Raw genomic sequence first — 24,335 nt, 5'->3', positions numbered from 1 at the left:
TTTCTACATCTTTCAGTTGAATGTGTAACAGCTTTAAATGTGATTCATGAAAGGGTGTCTTAGCTGCATTGGCAACAATGCCCTCAATGCAATTATTTTTTTTCTTAAGATTTTTCATAAAAATGGGAAAGTAGGTACATAAATATTGTTTAATAATCACTACTAATCAGTAATAAGGTCCTGAAAGTCAAGGTGTCTGCCAGTTTCTAATCTACAGCCATTCTTACATGTTACAGACAGGTAATCATTCCCTCAATACTCTTAAAATTGTAATGCCTCCATTGAATCTCTTATTGTACACACTTGGTCATGTTTAGCTGTTCTTCAGCTCTTTGCCTTTTATCTTCTTGTAAATCATTGAGACCTGTGATGTTCAATTTTAAAATAGGTGCCTCCATTTCTCATTGAAAAACTTTGTTATAAGTGAAAAACTTTGTTATAAAAGCTTTGCCTATATATATAAATTTTTGATTGTTTATTGAAATATTCCTATAAACTAGGTGGTATAATGAATAGAATTCAAGAGTAGTCTTGACATTTGAAAGATGCCATATCTTAAAAGTTTGAAAAGTTTGGAAGAAGAGAGCAAGGGATAGTCTAGCTGCAAAAAGGATAATTTTGATTGCATTACATTAAAAAGTTTTGCATAAAAAAACCCCAGTACAGCCAAGATTAGAAATAAAGCAGAAAGCCAGGAAACAATTTTTAATCAGTATTTCTGGTAAAGGTTTCATTTCTAAAATACATAGAGAACTGAGTTAAATTAGTAAGAATACAAGTCATTCCCCAATTAATTAATTAAATTAATTAATTAATATATTTATTTTGTTTAATTTAATTAATTTATATCAAAGGATATAAACAGGAAATTTTCAGGTGAAGAAATTAAAACCATCTGGGGTCATGTGAAAAAATGTTCTAAATCACTATTGATTAGAGAGATTTACAAATTAATTTACAAATTAAGACAACTTTGTGGTGCCACTTCACACCTATTAGATTGACTAAGATGATAGGAAAAGATAATGATGAGTGTTGGAAAGAATGTCAGGAAACTGGGAACTAAGGCATTGTTGGTGGAATTCTGAAATGATTCAACATTCTGGAGAGCAATCTGGAACTACTCAAAAGGCTATCAAATTTTGCCTGCCTCATTGATCCAGCAGTGTGTCTACTAGATAGCAGTATCCAAAGAGATTATAAAAGAGAGAAAAGGACCATAATATGCAAAAATGTTTGTAGCAGCCCTTCTTGTAATGGAAACAAACTAGAAATTGAGTGGATGTCTCTCTGTTGGGAAATGGCTGAATAAATTATAGTATATGAATGTGTTGGAATGTTATTGTTCTGTAAGAATTGATGAGCAGGCTGATTTCAGAAAGGCCTGAAAAGACTTACACTGATGCTAAGTGAAGTGAACAGAACCAAGAGAACATTGTACACAGGAACAAGATTATGTGGTAATCAGCTGTGATGGACTTAGCTCTTTTCAGCAATGAGGTGAATCAAGTAATTTCCAATATATTTGCAATGGAGAGAGCCATCCTCATCCAGAGAAACAACTTTGGAGCAGAATGTGAATCAAAACAGTATTTTCACCTTTTATTGTTGTATGTTTGCTTGCTTTTTTTTTTTTTTTCTTTCTCATGGCCTTTTCATGATTTTGATCTGATTTTTCTTGTACAACATGACAAATATGGAAAATATTTAGAAAAATTGCATATGTTTAACCTATATCAGATTTCTTGATATCTTGGGGAGGGAGGAGAGGGAGAAATATTTGGAACACAAGGTTTTGCAACGGTGAATGCTGAAAACTATCTTTGCATGTATTTGGAAAAATAAAATACTATTAAAAGTTATAAGCAAACCAAAAAGAGAAATAAATAGCAATGGGTAGGAGAGGAAAATGCTCCAAATCAGTATTGATTAAAGAAATGTGAATTAATATAATTTTGGGATACTACTTCATACCTATCAGATTGGCTAAGATGACAGGAAAACAAAATGATAAATGTTGGTAGGGATATGGAAAATTGAGGCACTAATGTGGTTAGTGGAGTTGTGAACAGTTCCAACCATTCCACAGAGCAGTTTGGAACTATGCTCAATGATTATAAAACTCTACATATCCTTTCCAGCAATGTCAATGATCCCAAAGAGGGCATGAAAAAAAAAAATGAAAGGACTTGACAAATGCACAAAAATGTTTTTAGCAGCACTTTTTGGAAATTGAATGGATGCCCATCAGTTGGGCAATGACTAAGTTCTAGTATATGAATGTAATGGAATGAACTACTACTATGACTGATTTCAAAAAAACCTGGAAAGACTTGCATGAACTCATTCTTAGTGAAGTGAGCATAATCAGGAAAACATTATCCATTGTTCAGTGATCAACTATGATAGATTTAGTTTCTTCTCAGCGGTACAACAATGCAAGACAGTAGACTTGTAATAATAATAATAATGCCATCCACATTCAGAGAAAGAAGTATAGAGACTGAATGCAGATGAAAAATAGTATTTTTGTTGCTGTTTTTTTTTTCTTGTGGTTTTTCCCTTTTGTTCTGATTTTTCTTTCACAGCATAACTAATAAAATATTATAAGGATTGTACATTTATAACCTATGTCAGATTGCTTGCTGTCTTAGGGTGGAGACCGAGAAGAAAGAAAGAAAAAAAAATTTGGAATTCAAAATCTTACAAAAATGTATGTTGAAAACTCTTATGTGTAATTGAAAAAAATAAAATAAATGAAAAATTAAAGATGCCACAAAAGATTCGCCCTAATATATTTAATAGTTATATGATCCTGCTCTTGGCTGTTCTCTAAAATGGGGATGAAAAAAAAATAGCACTTATTTTATTACAGGCTGATTGTAAGATTCAAGTGAAATAGTACATGTATATTGCTTTGCAAAACTTAGTGTTATGATATTGCTATCATACTTCCAATTTCATCATTAAATGTCCTTAGAATGATTTTGTTGAGACTGCACCAAACTTTCTTTATATTTGCTTTTCCTTCCACTATTTTTCTATGTTTAACAAAAGTGATATGCGATCTTCTACTGTATTCCTCCATGGGACTATATACAAACTAGTTTCTATGTTAGTCTACTGTTATCTTTGGCTTCCATGTTCTCAGATTGGCAAGGAATTTAAATGTTTGTAAGAATTTTTGTCGGTGTGAAGCAATCAATTTATGTCAGTTAAAATTCCTGAAGAAATGGTAATAGTTGATGTCAATGTCTGTTTTTATATTCATTTACCATTTTTCAGCACTAGTAATCTTTTCAAATTGATCAAATTGGAATTGCCTCAATTTCATTATTTGTAAGAATTTTTTTCAAATTTGCTATTGGTTTTTATATTCAGAGATAACTGAAAGTGATTCTCACCTAGTTACTCATTGGTTAAAATATAATAAATTTTATTTTCTAATTGTTACTTGGTGCTCATCATATCCAGAATCTTCCAGTAACTTTGGTAGTTTGTTTTCCTTTTTTTTCTTTTTAAGCAATATTTTTTAATATTTTTTTTTCCTCTTCTTACTGTTACCTTGCTTTGCATTGATGTCCCTGATGTTAATTTTTTTGTGGTTGTTCTTATTGAGAATTTCAGTACTTTCTCACCCATTGGCTCATTGACTTCAATTATTTTCATATTGATCTTTTTATAAATGATTCTCCATGGATGAACATTCTGAAGTACATAACCAAGTATTCTATGCAATAATTTTTCTAGTTGCTTTTGGATATAGAGTAAAATAAAATTATTTAACTTTCCAGGGAGAATATATGAACCAACCTTTCGTTTAGATACAACTTTCTTCTTCTCCCCTCTCTCCCAATTTTGGTAAGAATGTCAAGATAAATTGATTCATTAGAAATTAATCTTCTAGCATAGAGATTCTTAAATTGGAGTCAGAACTTATTTCATTTTCAAAAGTATTTTGATAACAATATTTCACTTTAAGAAATCAATTATTTGACTTCTTTATAAATACTGCCACAGTGATTCAGTACTGAAAAAAGTTTGCTCTAGTGGTATGTCTGCATATTAGTTACTTGATAAGGATCTCCTATAGAACAACAATAGCTAAGTTAATGCTTATAGATTGTCTAAAATCTATTTTTTATAATCTCTTATTTTCTTCTATTTATTTTTCTGTCAGTGTTTTCTGCAAAAGAGGTTTGTGTAGGACTGAGGACTATTTGGCATTTTTCTTTGTTTCAGTCGTTTCCATGGCCAAATAATTCATCACCAAGTAGCCATCAAGAGCCTGTTTCTACTTTTCTAGGCTTGTCCTTAGAAAGCAGATGGTGACTGTTGCTGAGACTATATTTGAAGCCTTTCCAACATGATGGAATCTGCCAGAATTTATACTATTCTGGCAAGGCCTTCAGGAACCCAGGGTTACCTTCACTTCATAATATGGCATTGAAGTAGAACTCTTTGGTGGGAAAAACTTAAAACATTATGTAAATGTCAGCAGGCTGAATTGTATTTGGAAAAATGCACAGAGCATTAAATGACTCCAAGCGTCTCACTGCAATAACATTATTCTTTCAGTGATGATGTATGGCTTTTAGCCATTTAATGCCTGTCTCTAAAGAGTTCAAATTACAGGTCGTTCAAAGGGCAATTGAGAAGTACCTGAGTAAGTGGATGTGAGTAAGCCTCAATACATTATTAGAATTTCCCAGTTGTTGGTTCATAAGTAAATATTAATGGCTAAGTTGTGTTAATCCTTGTGAATGCAATGAAAGGTAAAAGCAGTTCCTGCCCTCAAGAAGAATATATTTTGATTGGGAAGATAACATTGCACATACAAAATAGAGAGGAGATGAAAGGTAATCCAAGAGGGGATGATATTAGTAATTTAGGGAGACCAGGGAAAAAAGCCTCCTGAAGAAGATAGGACTCAGTCTTTAAGAAAACCAGAAAAAAACAAGAGATGGAAGTAAGGATGGAGAAAATTCCAGGTTAAGGGAGGCAGGGCAAAAGTACAGAAATAGGAGGTGGAGTTTCATGTGTGAGGTATCCTTAAATAGATCAGTACAACTGAAGTCTGAAGTGAAGTAGCGATAAAATATTGCAAAGGTAGGAAAGGTCCTGGCCTTGAAGCACTTTAAATTCCAGGAATTTATATTTGGTTCCAGTGATAAAAATCAAAATACTAGAATTCGTTGAACCAATCAGGAAATTTTTAGAAGATGCTTTAATAAGGTTGCCCATTATCATCACTATTATTCAATATTGAACTACAAATATTAGCTTTAGCAATAAGAGAAGAAAAAGAAGTTAAAGGAATTAAAGTAATGAAGAAATAATTATCACTGTTTGCAGATTATATGATATGTTTAGAGATTCAACTAAAAATTCCTAGAAACAATTAACTTGAGCAAAGTTGCAGGATATAAAATAAATGCACATAAATCATTGGCATTTCTGTATGTTACTACAGATTACAACAGCAAGAGAGAGAGAAATTCCATTTAAAATAACTGCAGGTAATATAAAATATTTAGAAGTCTGTCCACTGTCCAAGACAAAGCGTGGAACCATAAGAACACAGTTACATAGAAATAAAGTTACATCTAAACAATTGGAAGAATATCAAGGACCAAACTAATATAATCAAAATGAGTTTTTATTCAGTGGCATGTTAATCAAAATTGCCAAGGAGTTACTTTATGAATTAGAAAAAATAGAATCTAGCCAGGAGAATGGCTAGAAAAAATAATAAAATTCATCGGAAGAACAAAAGGTCAAGAATTTCGAGGGAATTAATTAGAAAAAATATACAAAGGCAGGTGGTATAACTGTACCAGACCTAAAATTATATTATAAAGTGGCAGTCATCAAAATCATTTGATACTGGCTATTAAATAGAGGGTCAGTAGAATAAGTTAAGTAGGTAAGCTAGTGTTTGATAAACCCAAAAATTTAAGCTTCTGGGATAAGATTCACTATTTGACAGAAATTGCTGTAAAAACTAGAAAATAGTATTGCAGAAATTTGATATTGACCAATATCTAGCACCTTATACCAAGATAAGGTTGAATTGGGTTCATGATTTAGGCTTGAAGTGTGATACCATAAGCAAATTAAGAGAATAAAGGATTGTCTACTCACTATATATGGAGAAGGGAAGAATTTATAGCCAAAGAACTATGAATATTATGAAATGCAAATTAGATCAATTTTGATTACATTAAATTAAAATTGTTTTGCATAGACATTGATTTTTCAATGTAGCCAAAATTAGAAAAGAAGCAGAAAGCTGGGAAAACTTTTACAATATTTCTGATAAAGGCCTCATTTCTAAAATATTTAGAGAATTGATTCAAATATATAAAAATACAAACCATTTCCCAATTAATAGATGGTCAAAGGATATAAACAGGCAATTTTTAAGTGAAATTAAAGCCATCTGAGGTCATATGAAAAGATCACTTGATTTAGTAAATGCAAATTAAGATAATTTTGAGGTACCATCTCATACCTATCAGATTGGCTAAAATGACAGGAAAAAATAATGATAAATCTTAGAAAGGATGTGGGGAAATTGGGACATGAATGGATTGTTGGGGAGTTGTGAACTGATCCAACCATTTTGGAGAGCAGTTTGGAAATATGCCCAAAAGGCAATCAAACTGTGCATACTCTTTGATCCAGCATTGTTCTTACTGGGCTTGTATCCCAAAAAGATCTTAAAGGAGGCAAAGGAACTCACATGTGCAAAAATGTTTGTGGCAGCCAGTTTTGTAGTGGCTAGAAATGAAACTCAAACAATGCCCATTAGTTGGAGAATGGCTGAATAACTTATAGTATATGAATGTTATGGAATATTATTGTTTTATAAGAAATGATTAAGAGGATGATTTTAGAGAAGTCTGCAGAGACTTACATGAATTGATGCTGAATGAAGTGAACAGAATGAAGAGAACATTATTAAGGGATGATCAATTCAGTGATGGATTTGGTTCTTTTCAATAGTGAAATAAATTGAGGCAATTCCAGTAGACTTGCGTTGGAAAGAGTTATTGGCATCTGGAGAGAGGACTTGGAGACAGAATGTGAATCAAAGCATAGTATTTTTACCTTTTTTGTTTGCTTTTTTTTTCTTGTGGTTTTTATTTACCCTTTTAACTTCGTTTTTCTTATACAATATAACAAAAATGGAAAATGCCTAAAAGAGTTGCACATATTTAACCTATATTAGATTGCTGTATTGGGGGGGTGGGAAATAAGAGAGGAAGGGAGAAAAATTAGCAACACAAAATTTTTCAAAAATGAGCATTGAAAGCTAGGTCTATACATATATTTAGAAAAATAAAATACTATATGAATATTCCCTCTTGGGGGAGAAAAAATGAACAGAAAATAAAAAATCACCCAGGCAGCTAAGTAATAGTATTGGAAAGAGTAGAAATGAGGCAGGGTGAGACTGGGTAGAAAAGGTGAGAGATGAAGGCCTGCCCCTTCAGGGTTGGGGCAGTGTGTGGAGGATTCCTCAGTGTAGTAGAAAAATTTGAAAGTTTTGTGGAGAAGGATTGTAAGTTCATTTCTGGACATGTTGAGTTTGATGGGCTGGATTTCAGTGTCTCAGCTTCCTCCCACACCAGGTCATTCCATGTCACTTCACTTTTGGGTGGTCAGAATTGGCCCTAGCTGGCAGCTGGGTTCTTCCCCTCCAGCTTCTAGAGTACTGCACAGTCCTCTACAAACCTAATGCCCTCTCCTCTCCTGGTGACCCATTTCCCTCCCTTTGTTGCTCAGTTCTCCGGCCCAATGCTGGCTGAGCAGAGCCCGTGTTCCCTGGCACCCCTAATTTAGAGCTTTGCACTAGGGCTGTGGGCGTGTGGGTTTTAATGTGAGCCTGTGTGGTGTCATTGGGTCTGCTAGGCCTGTAGCCTTGGTGCTGTAGTCTGGGAGATAAAAGAGAGAAGCTGAGTGAGCTCAGGGTCACTGAATGGGTTTGGGGTGGGAGGTTGTTTTTTTTAACGTTTTGAATTTCTGGGTTTCCTAGAAAAATTAAGGTGGGAGACTGCCAAAGTTGCTTTAACTTTGGGATACAATTTCTGCTTTTGAGAGGTTAGGGGCATTAGAGAAAATCAAAGTCTGCCATTTTATTGTTTGTGTGACAGGAAACTTGACATGATGAGTTGCTCACAGGACAGCCAATTTGGGGTGATTGATGATTCAGGAAAGAGACTGGAGTGACTTATCAATCTGGGAGTCATCTGCATGGAGTTGGACTCAGAGGAGTTGATGGAACCCTTTACTGAGGTAATAAAGAGTGACAGGAGACAGGAGAGTTTAGGATTGAGCCTTGAGGTGAGACAGGAGAAGTAATGCAGGTGACCTAGGTGAACATCCAGCATAGGAGACAGAAGCAGAGAATCAGGGTGGTAGGAAGAGAACCCAAAAAGATTCTTGTCACAAGAAGAGATTGTGAAAGCATTGTCAAGTGCTTCAGGAAGACCAAAAAGGATCTGAGAAGAAGCCATTGGATATCACCCTTCAGAGATTTCAATTAAATGGAGAGCGTAGTGTCAACTTGCAGTGAGACTGGAAACCAGATTAGGGGGGTTGGCAGGGAGGGAGAGAAAGGAGGGGTATGGAGGGGAAGGGGGGAGAAAGGGCAGTAGCTAATGGTGTGGATAGGATCAGAGGTTTTTTTTAGTGATGGAGGAGACATAGGTCTCTATGCAGCCAGGAAGCAGCCAATACATAGTTATTAATAAGTATAAGAGAAAGGGAGACAATTAGAACAATTTGAAGGAAAAGTCAGAAGATTGTGGGTTCAAAAGTGCATGCAAAACTGTTTCATTTGGCAAGAAGTGGCAGGGAGGCTTCTTTTTCTTATAGCTTTTTATTCACAAGATATATGCACGGGTAATTTTTCGGCACTGGCAATTGCCAAACCTTTTGTTCTAATTTTTCCCCTCCTCTTCTCCCCCCCCCCCCAGATGGCAGGTTGACCAATATATGTTAAATATGTTAAAGTATAAGTTAAATACAATATATGTATACATTTCCAAGCAGTTGTTTTGCTGTACAAAAAGAATCGGACTTTGAAATAGTATATAACTAACCTGTGAAGGAAATAAAAAATGCAGGCAGACAAAAATAGAGGGATTGGGAATTCTATGTAGTGGTTCATACTAATTTCCCAGAGTTCTTTCACTGGGTGTAGCTGGTTCAATTCATTATGCTCTATTGGAACTTCATTGTTGAAGAGGGCCACATCCATCAGAACTGATCATCATATAGTATAGTTGTTGAATTATATAATAATCTCCTGATCCTGCTCATTTCACTTAGCATCAATTGATATAAGTCTCTCTAGGCCTCTCTGTATTCATCCTGCTGGTCATTTCTTGCAGAACAATAATATTCCATAACATTCATATACCACAATTTATTCAGCCATTCTCCAATTGATGGGCATCCACTCAGTTTCCAGTTTCTGGCCACTGCAAAGAGGGCTGGGAGGGAAGGGGAGGTTCTTTTTCATCCAAAACCAGAATGAAGGAGATTTTGAAGTCTTGCTCTTGGGAAGGGAAATAATCAATTGTTGGCAAAGAAACAACTTGCACCAACTAGAATTTATTGAGTTTGCTAGCAGAGAAGCTTCAACCAAAGAGGCAGAGGCTCCCAGAATGAGAATACGGTTTTGAGTGCGAGGAGCAGCTTAAGGGGACAGGGCAGAAGTTGATCCATTCAGGTGCCTGTTGCTGAGATATGAGGCTGATCCGAGGCAATGACCTTTTACAGTTTCAGGGTTAGGGATTTCTGCCTAATAGAATGAAAGGGAGTGAGTGGAGAGACAGTCTCAGAATTAGCTACTATGGTTTATTCTATTTGGGGTCACTTGCATTGCAGGCACTAATGAGGCAGTACAGATTTAAAATGGTGTCACTCTGGATCCACTGAGGGGAGATACCTAAATGATGTGAGATAATGGGGAAAAGGAAGCATTATTATTGAATAATCTTTAATTGTAGCTGTGAAATATGAAGAAAGGTGCTCAGCTGAAAGAGTGAGAGGAGAGGATGCTGTGAGAGGGTTGAGGAAAGACAATAATAGGCAGAATAGTAGCTGTAGAGTGAGTGTTAGTAAAAGAGTTGAAGAGGAATAGAATGTTGATTTGCTGCAATGAAGCCTCATTTGAAATAAAATAACATTTGTGATCAAGGTGGGGGGTTACTTCTGCAAGCTTTTATACTTTTTCTATACTTTTTTTCAACAACATAGGAATAGTCAATCATTGAGTCAGTTAATATTTATTAAGAGGCTACTATGTGTATTGAAGATACAAAAAGAGGCAAAGGATCATCTCAGGGTAGTCTCCAGTCTAATGGGAGAGACCACAAACAAACAAATATTTACAAACCAGCTCTAAAAAGGAAATAGTTAACTAAGGGAAGGCTCTAGAATTAGGGTTTGGAAAAGGCTTCATGTAGAAGATGGGATTTTAATTGGGATTTAAAGGAAGACAAGGGAGCCAGCAGTCAAAGGTGAAGAGAGAGAACTTACTAGGCAAGAGAAAATGTCTGGAGTAAGAACCATCTTATTCAAGGAACAGCACGGACACCAGGGTCACTAGACCAAAGAGCATGTGCTGGGGAATAAGGTATAAGAAGATTGGAAAGTAGGAGGGAGCGAGGTTATAAAGGACTTTGAGCATATTTTTATTTGCTCCTGGAGAGTGTGTGGAGCCACTGAAGCCTATTGAGAAGGGGATGATATGGTGGGACCTATGTTAGGAAAGTCACTTTGGTGGCTGTGTGGAGATTGGATTTGAATGGCAAAAGACTTGAGTCAGGCTGACTGACCTATGCATGCTACTATAATAATTCAAACGTGACGTGCTAAGCATTTGCACCATTGTATTGACAGTATCAGAGGAGAAAAGGTGAATTTGACAGATGTTGCAAAGGTGAAATAAACAGGATTTGCTAACAATGAATATAAGAGAAAGTAGGAGATAGTAAGGGGCAGCTGCTGGATGGTGAGGTAGATGGGACACCTGGCTTGGGTCAGAAGCACCAAGTTCAAATCTGGACTCAAAAACTTAATAGGGTATATGACCCTAAACAATTCACTTAACTCCTATTTGTCTGAGCTTTTTCTTTGTAAAATGTGGACACACTGGGGAACTACTCCAGTATCTTTGCCAAGAAAACCTATGGACTAAAAGTCCATGGGCGAGTTGGAGGTGACTGAATAATAGTAAGAAGGAAATAATGAGGGGTTGAAGATGATACCTAGTTTGTGAGTCTGAGGGTTTCTGAGGGAAGATGGTATTGCTATCTACAATAATAGGAAAAGTAGAAGATGGGAAAGTTCAAGATGTCCAGAAGGCCATTAAGAGATGAGAGATTGGAGGTTATTAGGTTGGAAGAAGATCTGGCCTCAGGTCTCAGAGATTCATCAGCACAGTCCTGACAATTAAACCAACAAATGAAATGATTTAGAGGAAGAAGAGGGCCCATGGTAGAACCCTGTAGGATGTCTGTAGCCAGAGGACATAGTGTGAATAAAAATTCAATCAAAGAGACTGACAAAGAAATAGGTGGGAATAGACAGGAGAAGAATTAGAGGGTGATAAGAGAGATCAAGGAGAATGAGAACTGAGAAAAAGCTATAGGATTTTACAATGAATAACAGCAATAGAGTTGGTAGGAGTGATTCAGGATTAGATCAGAGTTTGGTGTTCTGTGATGGGTGATGGGACGAAGGACAAGAGATTTGAAGATAGGACATTGTCTAGAGTTGGATTGGTTTATAAAGAATGGAAGAGATTCTTCCTGTGCAGTGGGATCAAGTTGGATTTGAAACTCAGTGGAAGAGAAGTTGCTTAGTGAAGGTATTAGTTAAGAGAGGACCTCAGAGTGGCAGTAAAGAACAGAAAGGATTCTAGTCCCGATCCGCCTCCTTCTCCCCCCCAAGAGCCAGTGAATGGGTCAGAGAAGCATTATCAGCAGGAGGGAGATAGAGCTCACTGAAAATTAGAAAACAGAAGATGAAGGAAGATGAAAGTATATCAGTTATAGACCAGGCATTTGAGGGCACGGTAAAGGACCTTTTCAGAGAGATAACTGGAAAAGGTGGTGAAGGCTAGCCATTGGGTCAGAAGACTGGCTGGTTCCAGTTTCTTGTAGTGGACTTGGAAAGGGTAAAGAACAGGGATCGGAGGAGCATTTTAAAGTAACATTCTCCAAAGGTGTCTAGACACTACAGTGTTACCAGTTAGAGAAGGTTCCCAAATGAATTGTGTCTTGTGTTGATTTCCAAGGAAAGTGTTATAGGAGGACATGGAAGAGGTTGCATTATAGAATGCTTTGTGACCTGCATCTTGGAAGGAATGTTCATATCCATGAGATAACAAGTTGTAGAGATATTTATAATGTTATTGATCTTTGAGAATCACTCCAATTTAATAATTTACAGTATAGCCATGCTTGTTAAATGACTCACCAATCTTCCAAGGCTAGTGGTCCTTGGACAGATGTAAAGTCTATTGCTATACTGGTACCCACATTTCTAGCTTCCTTTAGTAAGCCACAGACTAAGCTCTATTGCCACAGTCTTTGTGGCAATCATCGCTAATATTTATATAGTACGTCAGTTTGTGACGTGCTTTTTTATATATATTATCTCACATGATCATTACCCTGTAAAGATGACCCTAAATTATTACCATTTTACAGATAAGGAAACTGAGGTGGAAAAGAATAAAGTTACTTGCCCAGGGTCATATAACTAGTATCTAGTAGTCTTGCAAATACATCTACAATGCTAAGTTGCCCTTTTAACTTAGTCACTTCCATTCTTTTCTATGTATTGTTAGGTCTTCATTGCTGGTTCATGTTGTAAGTTAAGTAGTTATCTTTTTTTATAAGTTTATAAACTGTAAGGGATTGAACTGAGTTTATGATTAAGTACAGAGAAGTGGTAAATTGCAAGAGATGTTGTATTGGCAGAAACAGCAATATCTGTTAAGGAAATAGTGAGTTGTAAATCTGGGAAATTGTTAAATGGTGGTTGGATTTGGTTTTTAAGGGCTGTTTTAAAATATAATATATTAACATGTTTTCATTATATTAGCTTAATTGTCCCAGATGGTTTTTGTACAATACCGTCAGTAATCAATCACTAAACATTTTTAAAATGCCAGTGGTGCACTATGCATTGTGCTAAGTGTCACAATACCATCATCTCCATTGATGTTATCTGTACAGCCTGTTTCACTGATGACATGCTTGTACAAGTTCTAGATAATGAACGTGGTCTTGCACTTTCCCACTCACCAGTGGAGTAAAGCAGGTCTGTGTGCTTCCTCCGGTGCTTTTTAATATGTTTTTAGCAAAGTTGTCTGATGCCTTCAGCAAGATGAAAAAAGCATCAAAGTCAGGTACCACACAGATGGTAAATTATTTAACTTATAAAATTACAAGCCAAGACTAAAGTGAAGGGAAAGTTGGTATATGACTTTTTGTTTGCAGAATATTGTACACTCAATGCAGTCTCTGAGGCTAAATGCAGTTAGGTATAGATCAGTTCTCTGCTACTTGTGCTAATTTTTGCCTAACAATTAATACCAAGAAAACAGGTTGTTTGCCAGCCAGCACCACACCATCTATACATGAAATTGCTGATTACAGCAACTCAAGAAATTTTGTGAAATTTCTGTGGAGTAAGTTCACCTCTCTTGGCAGTATACTTTTCAGGATATACGTACAGATGAGATTGACGTATGTGTTGCCAGAGCTAGATTATGTTTGAAAGGCTCTGAAGGAAATATGGAAGGGAAGAGCTATTGGAGAGGCTTGCAGAATAAAGGTCTATACAGAGCTATTGTGCTGACTTCCTTATTGTATGCCTGTGAAACCTGGATAATGTACCCACACCATGCTATGTGGATTCCATTTGAATTGTCTAAGGAAGATACTGAAGATCAGCTGGCAAGATAAAAGTACTGGACACTGAAGTCCTTTGTCTAACTGAACCGCCAAGTATTCAGACTGTACTGCAGAGAAGGGCTGCTCTTATGGGCTAACCTTGTTGTTTGAATGCCAAGATTATGTTTACCCCAATAGTCTGTTTTACATAGAACTTGCACAAAGCAAGGACTCATACGAAGACAGAAGAAGTGATACAAAGACATTCTCAAGGTTTCTGAAGAACTTTGGTATTATAAGACATGGGAGACAATGACAGGACCATCAAACCTGGTTTGCTCTGTGAGCAAAGAATTGCAGTAAACTTTTTTTTTTTTTTAAAGATGTGTGAATTTTGAGATATACTCACGTGAGGTGTTCATATGGACTATTTGTGCCTGACCTATAGTAGAACCTTCTGAGTTTATACTGGTCTGCTCAGCCACAGTCTGACACACTGTACTTTGACCCTAACATAGTGATGTCGTCTTGGTCCTCTTCAAGAAGGAAGAACAACCACCAAGCAATCTGGTCAACCATTGTATATCATCTTATGGTCCAAATACATGTAAAAATGAGGATGTAAAGATACGTGTAAAAACAATTTTCAACTTTAATTTTTTTTTCTCTTTTTTAAGAAAAATTATTAAAGCTTTTTTATTTTCAAAACATATGCATGGATAAATTTCAGGATTCACCCTTACAAAATCTTGTGTTCCAAATTTTTTTTCCCTCCTTTTCCCTCACTCTCTCTCCTAGACGATAAGTAATCTATATTAAAAATGTGTGCAAGTTTTCTATACTTAATTTCTACACGAGAAAAATCAGTTCAAAAAGGAAATAAATGAGGAAGAAAACAAAAAGCAAAGAAACAATAACAAAAAGAGTGAAAGTGGTATGTTGTGGTCCATACTCAGTTCCCTCAGTTCCTCTCTCTCTGGATATACAAACATGACTTTCTTCATCACAAATTCATTGGACCTGGCCTGAATTATTCATTGTTGAAAAGAGTCAAGTCCATCAGAACTGATCATTGTATAATCTTGCTTCATTTTCATAAGATTTTGAGTTTCACATTTTTTTTCCTCACCTCTTTCCTCTGCAGACAGCCATTCTGATATTAGATTATACATATACAGTCATTTTAAACATTTCCATATTTGTCATGTGGTGAAAGAAAAATAAGGCCAAAAGGGAAAACACCATGAGAAAGAAAAAGCACATCCCAAGCACATCCCCAAGAAAGGTAAAAATAGAATGCGGTGTTTTCCATCTCAAGTGTATTAGAAATGTCTTAAATCCCCACACTGCTGGGAAGAGCTAAGTCTATCATTGTTGGACATCACATAATTTTGCTATTACTGTGTATGATGTTTTCCTGGTTTCTGTTCACTTTTTTAGCATCAATTCATATAAGTCTTTCCAGGATTTTCTGAAATCATCCTACTCATTTCTTATAGAACAATAATATTCCATTACATTCATATATTCAGCCATTCCCCAACTGATGGGCATCTATTCAATTTCCTGTTCTTGCCACTACTAACATTTTTGCACATTTGGGTCCTTTTCCCTCTTTTATGATCTCTTTGGGATATAGATCCAGAAGTGCAGTTCCAGATTTCTTAAGTTTTATATGTGACATGGACTTCTTGGACAATCTCAGGAAGCCACCAGATCTCTTCAAATAATAATATTTTTAAATGCATAAAACAAGACATTTCTTTTATAAAGGAAATAAGTTACAATAAAATGTCATCAAAATATTTCATAGTAAGAGAGTCACAAACCCTAGGTTAAAAAATTCTGTTAAATAATAGCAACAGGTAGCATTTATGTAACATCTACCATGTCAGATATCATGTTAAGCATTTTACAAATATGATTTCTCATGATCCTCACAATAGCACTAGTATGTTGGTGTTGTCACTATACCTCTTTTATAGATGAGGAATCTTAAATAGACAGATTAAGTAAAAAAATGTTGCCCAAGGTCCCATAGTCAATAAGTATCTAAGGAGCAGAACTTTGGTCTATCTGATTCCAATTCTGGCACACTAACCACTGGGCAATCTGCTCTAATATAGAAAATAATTTTTCTGCTTTCAAAAATGAACTTTGTATTGACCCATACTATTTCATATGTTATATAACCATATGATTTTTCTGAAAAGTTTCTGGAACCTAACTTTTTTTATCTTCTTCCATAAAATGAAAACCACAGTACCTGCTTCAGTATTCTCCCAGGATTGGGAAAATTAAGCATGGAAGCCCTTTGTAAATGCTAGGTTCTCACAAATAAAAAAATCCACTCATAACCATTTAATCATTCTAGTGGTAATTAGTAGCATTAGTAAGCGAGGTAACCATTGTGGCCATAAGTAAAATGAAAATGTTAATAAATAATTTAGCATTGCAGTGGTAATGACAAATCATTTTGTTAATCATGTGATAGTTATTACTTTATATTTTATAGTACTTTACAATTTTCAAAATGTTTTTACATCTGTTATCTTATCAGTTCCTCATGATGACCCCTGGGAGTAGGATAGGATAAATATTCCCATTTCATTGATGAATACATTTTGGCTTATTGATAAATATATAGTAGTAAATGTGTTATGTGATTTATCCAAGCTAACATTTGCTGCTAAGGTAGATAATTGACATTTGAACCTTCATTGGGCATGGAATCTATTTTGGGAAATACTTATTGTTTTTACTATCATTGTGAAACAAATAACTACAACCACCTTATCATTATATCAGATTTTTATAGTTTATTAGTGTTCATTAAGGAAAAACAGTTATTTTAGCTTGTTGATAACAGGTATTTTTAAGAATGAACATTATTTTAAAATATGATATAAATGTAAATAAATATACAGTGTTTCTTAATACAGATTTGTTTTTATCCACAACTTATTTATTATAAGATTAATTTTATTATAATTTTGCTTTCCTTGTTTTAGATTCCCTGAAATTATGGATTGCCTATCTGTGTTTTGAGAAAACTTTAGCATGTGGTTTTTTGGAGACACCACCATAAGAACTGAATGTACAATAGAGCTGGCTTTAGGGATAGGAAGGTAAGAGCACCTTTTCCTTTACCATTTGTGGCACCATGTGCTTCTTCCCTTGTTAATTGGTTCCATGTTCCCTTTAGGTTTTGTTGATGCTATAATACTGCACCCTACTGGACATTAAGGCATTTCCTAAAGTGAGAAGTGGCATTTTATGGACAACAAATAACTAGCCAGCTGGACACATTTTTATGTTCCTTAGCCCTAATCATAAAAAGATCATAGAAAAGAGATGTCACTCTATAATCATTATAATGCTCCACTGCTGGTATTAATATGTTGCCATAAATTTTTTGCTGGTAGTTGTGATGATGGTGATGGTGCTGTTGCTACTAATGCAATAAAGAACTTTAACCTTCAATTTTCATTATTAAAAATATCCCCAAATAGAATACATACTTTGAAAACTTAACTGTATGTCTTAGGTTGTGGATGAAATGTTTTTCTGAATATATGCACATTTGGTATTAGCTCTTTTGTAATAGTTTTGGGCTCCTCTGCTTTGTGTCTATCCAGGGTAGACATTTTCAATAGGGCTCACAATAATGAATTTCTACTTTAATGGAACCTATTCTGAATGAGACATCCTGTGTTCCATTTAATGCAGTATGACTTTAAATGTGGCTTGTTTTATATGTCCACCCTATAATTTGGCTATCATGTTGTCTACTGTGTGCAATGAACTGTATTTACATAAAGTGAGTATGGGTTGGAGAACAACTGTAGTGTCTGTTGCTGACCTGCCACACTCTTACATTGTTTTCCCATGTCCTAAATTCACTTAAAATGTATAAAACTGCTCCTTTTAAAATATATATTTCCACCCATTTTGAGCAACAAAATGCCATGTGAGTACAATGTTGTCTGTAAAAACTCATAATTAACTGTTCAAAAATACTAATGTGAAGGGAATTTTTTGTATTAAATTATCTAAAAGTAACTTTATTTATTTATTTTTAATGAAAGAAACAAAGTAAATAAACCAAAGTCTGTCTGGATTTTAGTTCCTTTTTTTTCCCCTCTAAGATTTCATCTTTTCTTTATAGGCATGATTTGGCAAGATCATTCTAACTGAGCACTTTAGGGAATAGGACCTGATAATTTGTTGCTTCAATTAAGAAATCCAGAAAATCCAATAAATAGCTAATATTTTGAAAGTTTTAAATAAGTAACAAGAAAAAAAGACTAGTTTTGAACAAAGAGGATGGATCTTTCTCTGTTAATGAAATATGTGGTCGCTATTATTTGAGAAAAGTTTGTGTTTTCTACTTTTTAATATATTTTTATATTAAAATAGGCATCTGAATAGTTTTTACATAGTTTAGTATGTATCTGTTTTTAATGACATTTGAAATAGCCTTCAACTCCTATGAGAGAGATTTGTCAAGAAGTATTTTCTGATCAGAACAATTATTGAATACTGGAAAAGATTACAAAGAAATCTAACTTTGTTTTCCTTAATTATTTAAGATTAGGATAACTGAATATACCTATACCCTTTGATGGTTTGATTATATAGTCCTTTATGAATGTTATTCTTTAAAGGTTTTCCCAATCTTACGATCCTGTTAATTAGTTAGATATTGATAATTTAAGTTTTCAAATAACAGCTTAATATAACATACTTATTTTATTCCACTGCCTAATCTCTTCTACATGGCAGTACTCAGAATAGGTTTTTATAGTTTTAAATTTAAAATAAGATTTCATCTTACGAGAAAGTTGTCATCTAAGAGATATATGAAAATGTGGTTGACAATTTCTGAAAGAAGAATGAATTCAGTTCACAGAGTTACTTAGGCCATTAATCTAATGTGCTTTTGAAGATATTGCAACATGATGGAAGCCCCTCAGAATGATTTTGCTTCCAATTATTCACTTTATCTACTTAAGAGTTTTTCACACTTAAAGGATGGTCCCAGTTATATATATATATTTTTCTCTCTTTTTTAAAAAACTATTTCTAGCATAAGGACTATAGCTTCAGAATATTGTTCAGCATATTGATATGAAACCAATATGTAATGATGTCTTGTGAGTTATTATTAGCATCTCATTAATTTGAAATTGTTGAGAAATGAGATATTTTAAGAATTTTTAAAACCAAGTTTAATTTTTTACCTAGCAGATCTATCAATTAAAATCTTTTTATTGGACTGTTTCTAAAATGTATTTTGCCATTCATTCTTTGATAGAGTAGTGTATTGAAAATAACAACACTTTTTTTTTTGATAATTCAAAGCTATCACTAATAGTTATTGAGAGATAATAATAGTTATCAATGATGAGTTTTCATTAGTTTGAGATGTTTTGAACTATGTTCTCCTTTACTAAATGACTATGTAATATTCCATTTTTGAAATTTCTGTCTTTCTTTATAGAATTTTTCCTGTTATTTATTATTAGATGTCACTTATTTGTGCCTGATACCTAATCTTTTGTCTTATTTTATACAATGTGAAGAAGGAAAATTGCTATAAGTCATGACTTTGAGTTTTGTGAGCGCTCTTAGTCATTTAAAAGACCTTTGCACAAATTTCCAGCCTAACAGTAATATTTCAGATGATAAAATCTGATTTATGGATAAGTGGAGTGTTATATCTCCATCCATATATTAATTGAATATACTGATGGGCCCCTACTTTTAGAATACCAAATCTCTGACTTTATAAAATAGATATTATTAGTTTTTATTTCACATTATTAGATGCAAATTCTTCTAAATCGCTCACATATCACTGAACAATCTGGGAGTAGGGCTTAGAAATGTAAAATTTAACTAGGAACTTAGTTGACATTGAAAATAAGAGAAAGAGAAACTTTAAGCATTTCTGAATTATTTCTTAAATTGACAAATAGCTCACTAAATTTGATTTCAGCACTTTTGTGATTGAAAAAGGTGAAATACACTTGTTGTCCCACTTCCTATAAAGTCCTAAACATGAATAAAAAAAAAAAAAAAAAAACTTTTGGTAATAGTTCACAACCAACATTTGAAAAGAAAGTACTATTTCTGGGCCAACAGAGACAGCATTGATCATATTGTCTCGTTATAAAGATTTTTTTGGGAAGGGCCTATTTGGGTTTTTAAAAAGTCAAGTAAATTAATGAGAATTTTTGTGGGGGAAAAGTCTGGGTGCTTTAATAAAGTGAAGGTTTTTTTTTTTTTAATTGACATATGAAAAAGATTTTTCAGATGTAAAGAAAATACTTTCCTCTAGCATTTTTTAAACTTTTACCTAGAGATTTTTTTTTGGAGGAGGATAACTTTGGTCTCTCTATCTCACTTATCCTGGAAGTACAGGAACTACTCACCAACTTGTTAGGCACAGGGGTTTGATCTGCTCCATTTCCAACCTGGACCAGTTTGGCCTACCATAGGCCACCTGATGGCTTCCCAAGGGCTCACTATATTGATGTTGAATTTTGTGTGGGGTATCTTAATAAGAATAGTTCACTTGGCACAATAGGTAGAGCTTTGGACCTCATCGTCCTGAGTTCAAATCTAACCTCTGACACTGACTAGCAGTATTACCCTGGGGAAATTACTCTATCCTGTTTGCCTCAGTTTCCTCATCTGTAAAATGAGGTAGAGAAGGAAATAGCAAACTATTCCACTGTCTTTGCCAAGAAAAGCTCAAATGGGATCTCAAAGAATTGCATTTGACTGAACAATGATAACCAGAATAAAAGCTCAGGACTCCTGAGTTGCAGAGATCTGCTACCCTACTGATCTGCCTTAGTATAACTGGAATTATACCTGTGAGCTACCATGTCAAGCTAGTTTTGTTTTTGTTTTGTTTTGTTTTTTTAAGTAAAGATTCATTGTATTTGAATTGGATATTTTAGGATGAGTAAAACAACCAGTTACTCTGTTAAAAATTTCCTTCAAAATGCTTTCTCTTAAGTTCCTTTTAAGATTCTTTGATTGTATAAAAGCATTATTGTAGATAATATAAAATCTAACATATAAACAACCATGAAAGGATAAAATTAGAATATATTATTATGTTAACTGACAGAAAATTTCATCTAATTTAGAAAATGGTTGCTTTAAGGAATAAGTTTTCTTTTCTTGGCCTCTGTTTTCATTAAGTGCATGAGTGTATGTGCATGTTTGTGCATGCATGCATGTGTATGTGGTTTTGTGTATAAATTTATTTTGGAGGATAGTAGAAATGTACAGATAACTAATTCAAAGAAAAATATGACTTGTATCATACCATGGATATATGTCTTAGGAAAGCTATATTTTAAATAGTATAAAAGCAGTGCTCTAGTTTTTCAGATAATTTTAAGCATTTGAACGTTTGACTTACCTATTCATATTCATTCCTTTTTAAAAACAACTTTAACCCCCTGAAAGCTGGCTCAAATATGTTATTTAAGTAAATTTCCTCAAGTAATACTCATGTTAATGTTGGACTTTATAAAGTGCACAGTGTTTTCCTTCCATGCTTATGTAGGTATTATATTCCATTTTTAGTTGAAAAAAACTGAGGCTCTGAAATAGTTGTTGTCTTGATTATGATTGCATGGACTGCCAAGGTCTCATTCCAATTAGTTTTTAGGACTATGAGGCCAAATCTCTTCTATGTTGACTTTCAAATGCTCTGCTATAGAAGAGAGATATGTTAATAGATTCATGAAGGAAATATTCCTGTGACTTAACCTTTTGATATTGTGGAAACTGAGGTACATTAGTGATTCATTTTTTTTCCTTCCTCCCTTCTTTGGTTACCATTCCATCCTGCCTTCCATGGAGGAAAAAGTTGTCCAAAGAGACTTTCCAAGATAACTAATCACATACAGACTTCAACTTAGGAAACAAAATCTTTTCAAGTGATTTATCAGCTAAATGTTTCTAATTGCTTCTAATAGGCAAATTTCATTCAAGCTGTTGTATTTTACCTTTCATCAGAAGTTCTTAAACTGAATGAAATGTACAAATTTAAAAAAAACAACCAAACCCAAACCCAATCTTCTTAAACTAAGTTTTCAGCATGTCCATCCATTTGTATGTAAATTTTATATATATATATATATATATATATATATATGTATATATATATATATATATATATATATATATATGCACATATAATAGTAATAGCATTCATTTTATTCCTTCTAGACCTAGTAAAGACCATAATGTTTTTATAGTATAGTAATCTGTTTGCTTTGCAATGTGCAAAAGTGGTTTTGTTTTGGCATTTTGTTCATTATCAGTGTTTAGTATATGATTGACTTTGTCACTGTATACGTTTTTTTTTTTTTTTTTTTTTTTTTTTTTTTCATTTAAATTTTATCATTTGAATAATTTTCTCATTTCAGGTGATTTTGGTGTCTCATCACTATGTAAAAATTGAAAGAGGTGATTGTGGGACTTTTTACTAAGTACTTGGATTTCCTCACCTATTATTATGTCAGCAGCATTTTTGACTTAAAACATCAAATTAAATAACAATATTTTATGCTGGCTTTTATTTTAGTTCATGCATTTAAAAACTGAAAATCAGATAAAAGATAGTTCCAAAATAAATTCAGTATATTATTTATGAGTGGAGCAACACATTAGCATCAGGTTCACAATAGATCATATCGCTTTTATTCCATCTTACAAGCTTAGCAGCACAAACAGAATAATCAACATATTATTTGGCTGTCATCTGCTGAACAGAAACCAGAGATCACAAGGAGGTTTTCCCTAGCTGTGGTGATGGCCTTTTTGTTCCAAGCCCCCATCTGGGAGGGCCATGGTGTGTTATCATATGGAACGCGGGGTTTTCTGTAATCTGCTTAGCTGCACTGCAGTTTGAATCTTCATTCCATGTTTGTGTAATTTATAATTTTAATGAGACCATGGCTCTTGTGGGCTTTGAAATATATTAAAAGCTCTTTTGTGCATATGCTTTTGTTCTTGCTTAATAGGCTCAGTGTATTTAAAACTGATGAATTTTTATTCATGGATTTGGATGTCTGGGGATTAACTTAGACTGAATATCATTGCACTCATCTATTGATGTTTAGAAAGTTTTTTTTTCCTTTTAATACTTGTAACCATATGAAGGAAAGAATTTATAGAAATTTTAAAAACTAGGCATTAATGAAATAGCTTTATTGATTTAAATTCTGTTCTCCTATCATACTTAAAATGAGTCTTGAGATCATTTCAGGTAATTATTGTAAAACAATAGTTGTGAAAAAGCAACTCTTCCATAATTTGAAATCCTATATATTATTGCATATATTGGAATATTGGAATAGTGTTGGTGAAGGGGGGGAGATGAAAAAAATCAAAGTGGTGGTACAAACTTTGGTATTTACTAATGTAAATAAATCTTTTAAAGTTTATATATTTGTAATTCTCAAATTACATTAGGTAGGTAAATAGGCAAATGTTCAGTTTTTTAAATTGTTATAGTTTTCCTGCGGTTGGTGCTTGACTAAGCTATTTCATTAAATGATTTGTTAATGAGGGCATAATGAAAAGGAATTAGAAGACCATCTTATATTATAACATAGAAAATAATTGGGTGGGTTTTTTTAAGAACTTGAAATCCTTTCATTTCACTAACTAATTTTAGCATATAATTGATATCTTATCCTGAATCTTATAGGTAGAAAGAACCTATCTTAACCTATAGGCTATCTAAGCTTATCCAAGATTTTTGTAGAAATCAGGGTTTGTATTCTAGGCTTACCTTCATCTGTATTGGGATTTTTGAGATTTGTCAAACCCTATAGATTCATACCTCCCTTAAAACTTTAAGGTACTTCTTTGTTAATAATCTGACAGAAAATCCTCAGAAGCATTATTTATAAATTTTTTTTGAGTAAATGGCAGTTGTGACTAGGTAATCATTCTGTCATTAAGCAAAAGAAGTAAATTAAGAAATGAGGGTGAAATCACACTGGTTTTCAGCTTTCTTTATTATTTGTTAGGTATGTATCATAATAGTTTCATTTTCTATATGACTCCCAATTTCATTTCCCCTATTAGTAATAAAGGTTCATTTAGTTTTATTAAATTATTTGTATGATATGTCTGTGTCATTGAATTATTTCCACAATATAAAATTCTACTCATGATTAGACTGTTCTTTTTCTTTCCTTTTTTTTTTTTTTTTTTAATTTGATGTTGATGTTGTTACATGTATAATGTACATGTATAATTCTAATACTCATATGGAAAAGGATAGAGAGCAGACCTATAATGGCATTGGAATAGGCCAGGAAGCTAACTTCCAGTGAGGAAGTACTCTGGGCCAATGCAGGCCACATCTCTGCA

The 24,335-nt window shown here is 33.9% G+C and overlaps 1 protein-coding gene across 9 annotated transcripts in view; it reads left to right on the top strand.

Moving 5' to 3' along the window:
* IMMP1L (inner mitochondrial membrane peptidase subunit 1) overlaps positions 1-24,335 on the top strand; it is a 90,171-nt gene that overhangs the window by 22,468 nt on the left and 43,368 nt on the right. For all 9 annotated transcript variants that reach the window (XM_074272933.1, XM_074272937.1, XM_074272935.1 and 6 more), the window contains one exon: positions 16,934-17,050. In XM_074272933.1, the coding sequence (XP_074129034.1) occupies positions 17,018-17,050 (33 nt within the window). In that variant the 5' untranslated portion in view covers positions 16,934-17,017. The remainder of the gene's footprint in view (positions 1-16,933; positions 17,051-24,335) is intronic.

The sequence above is a fragment of the Sminthopsis crassicaudata genome, chromosome 6 (genome assembly GCF_048593235.1).
Source record: "Sminthopsis crassicaudata isolate SCR6 chromosome 6, ASM4859323v1, whole genome shotgun sequence".
Taxonomy (NCBI): domain Eukaryota; kingdom Metazoa; phylum Chordata; class Mammalia; order Dasyuromorphia; family Dasyuridae; genus Sminthopsis; species Sminthopsis crassicaudata.
Note: the sequence above shows the minus strand (reverse complement) of the source record. Positions and strands in the feature narration are given on the sequence as shown.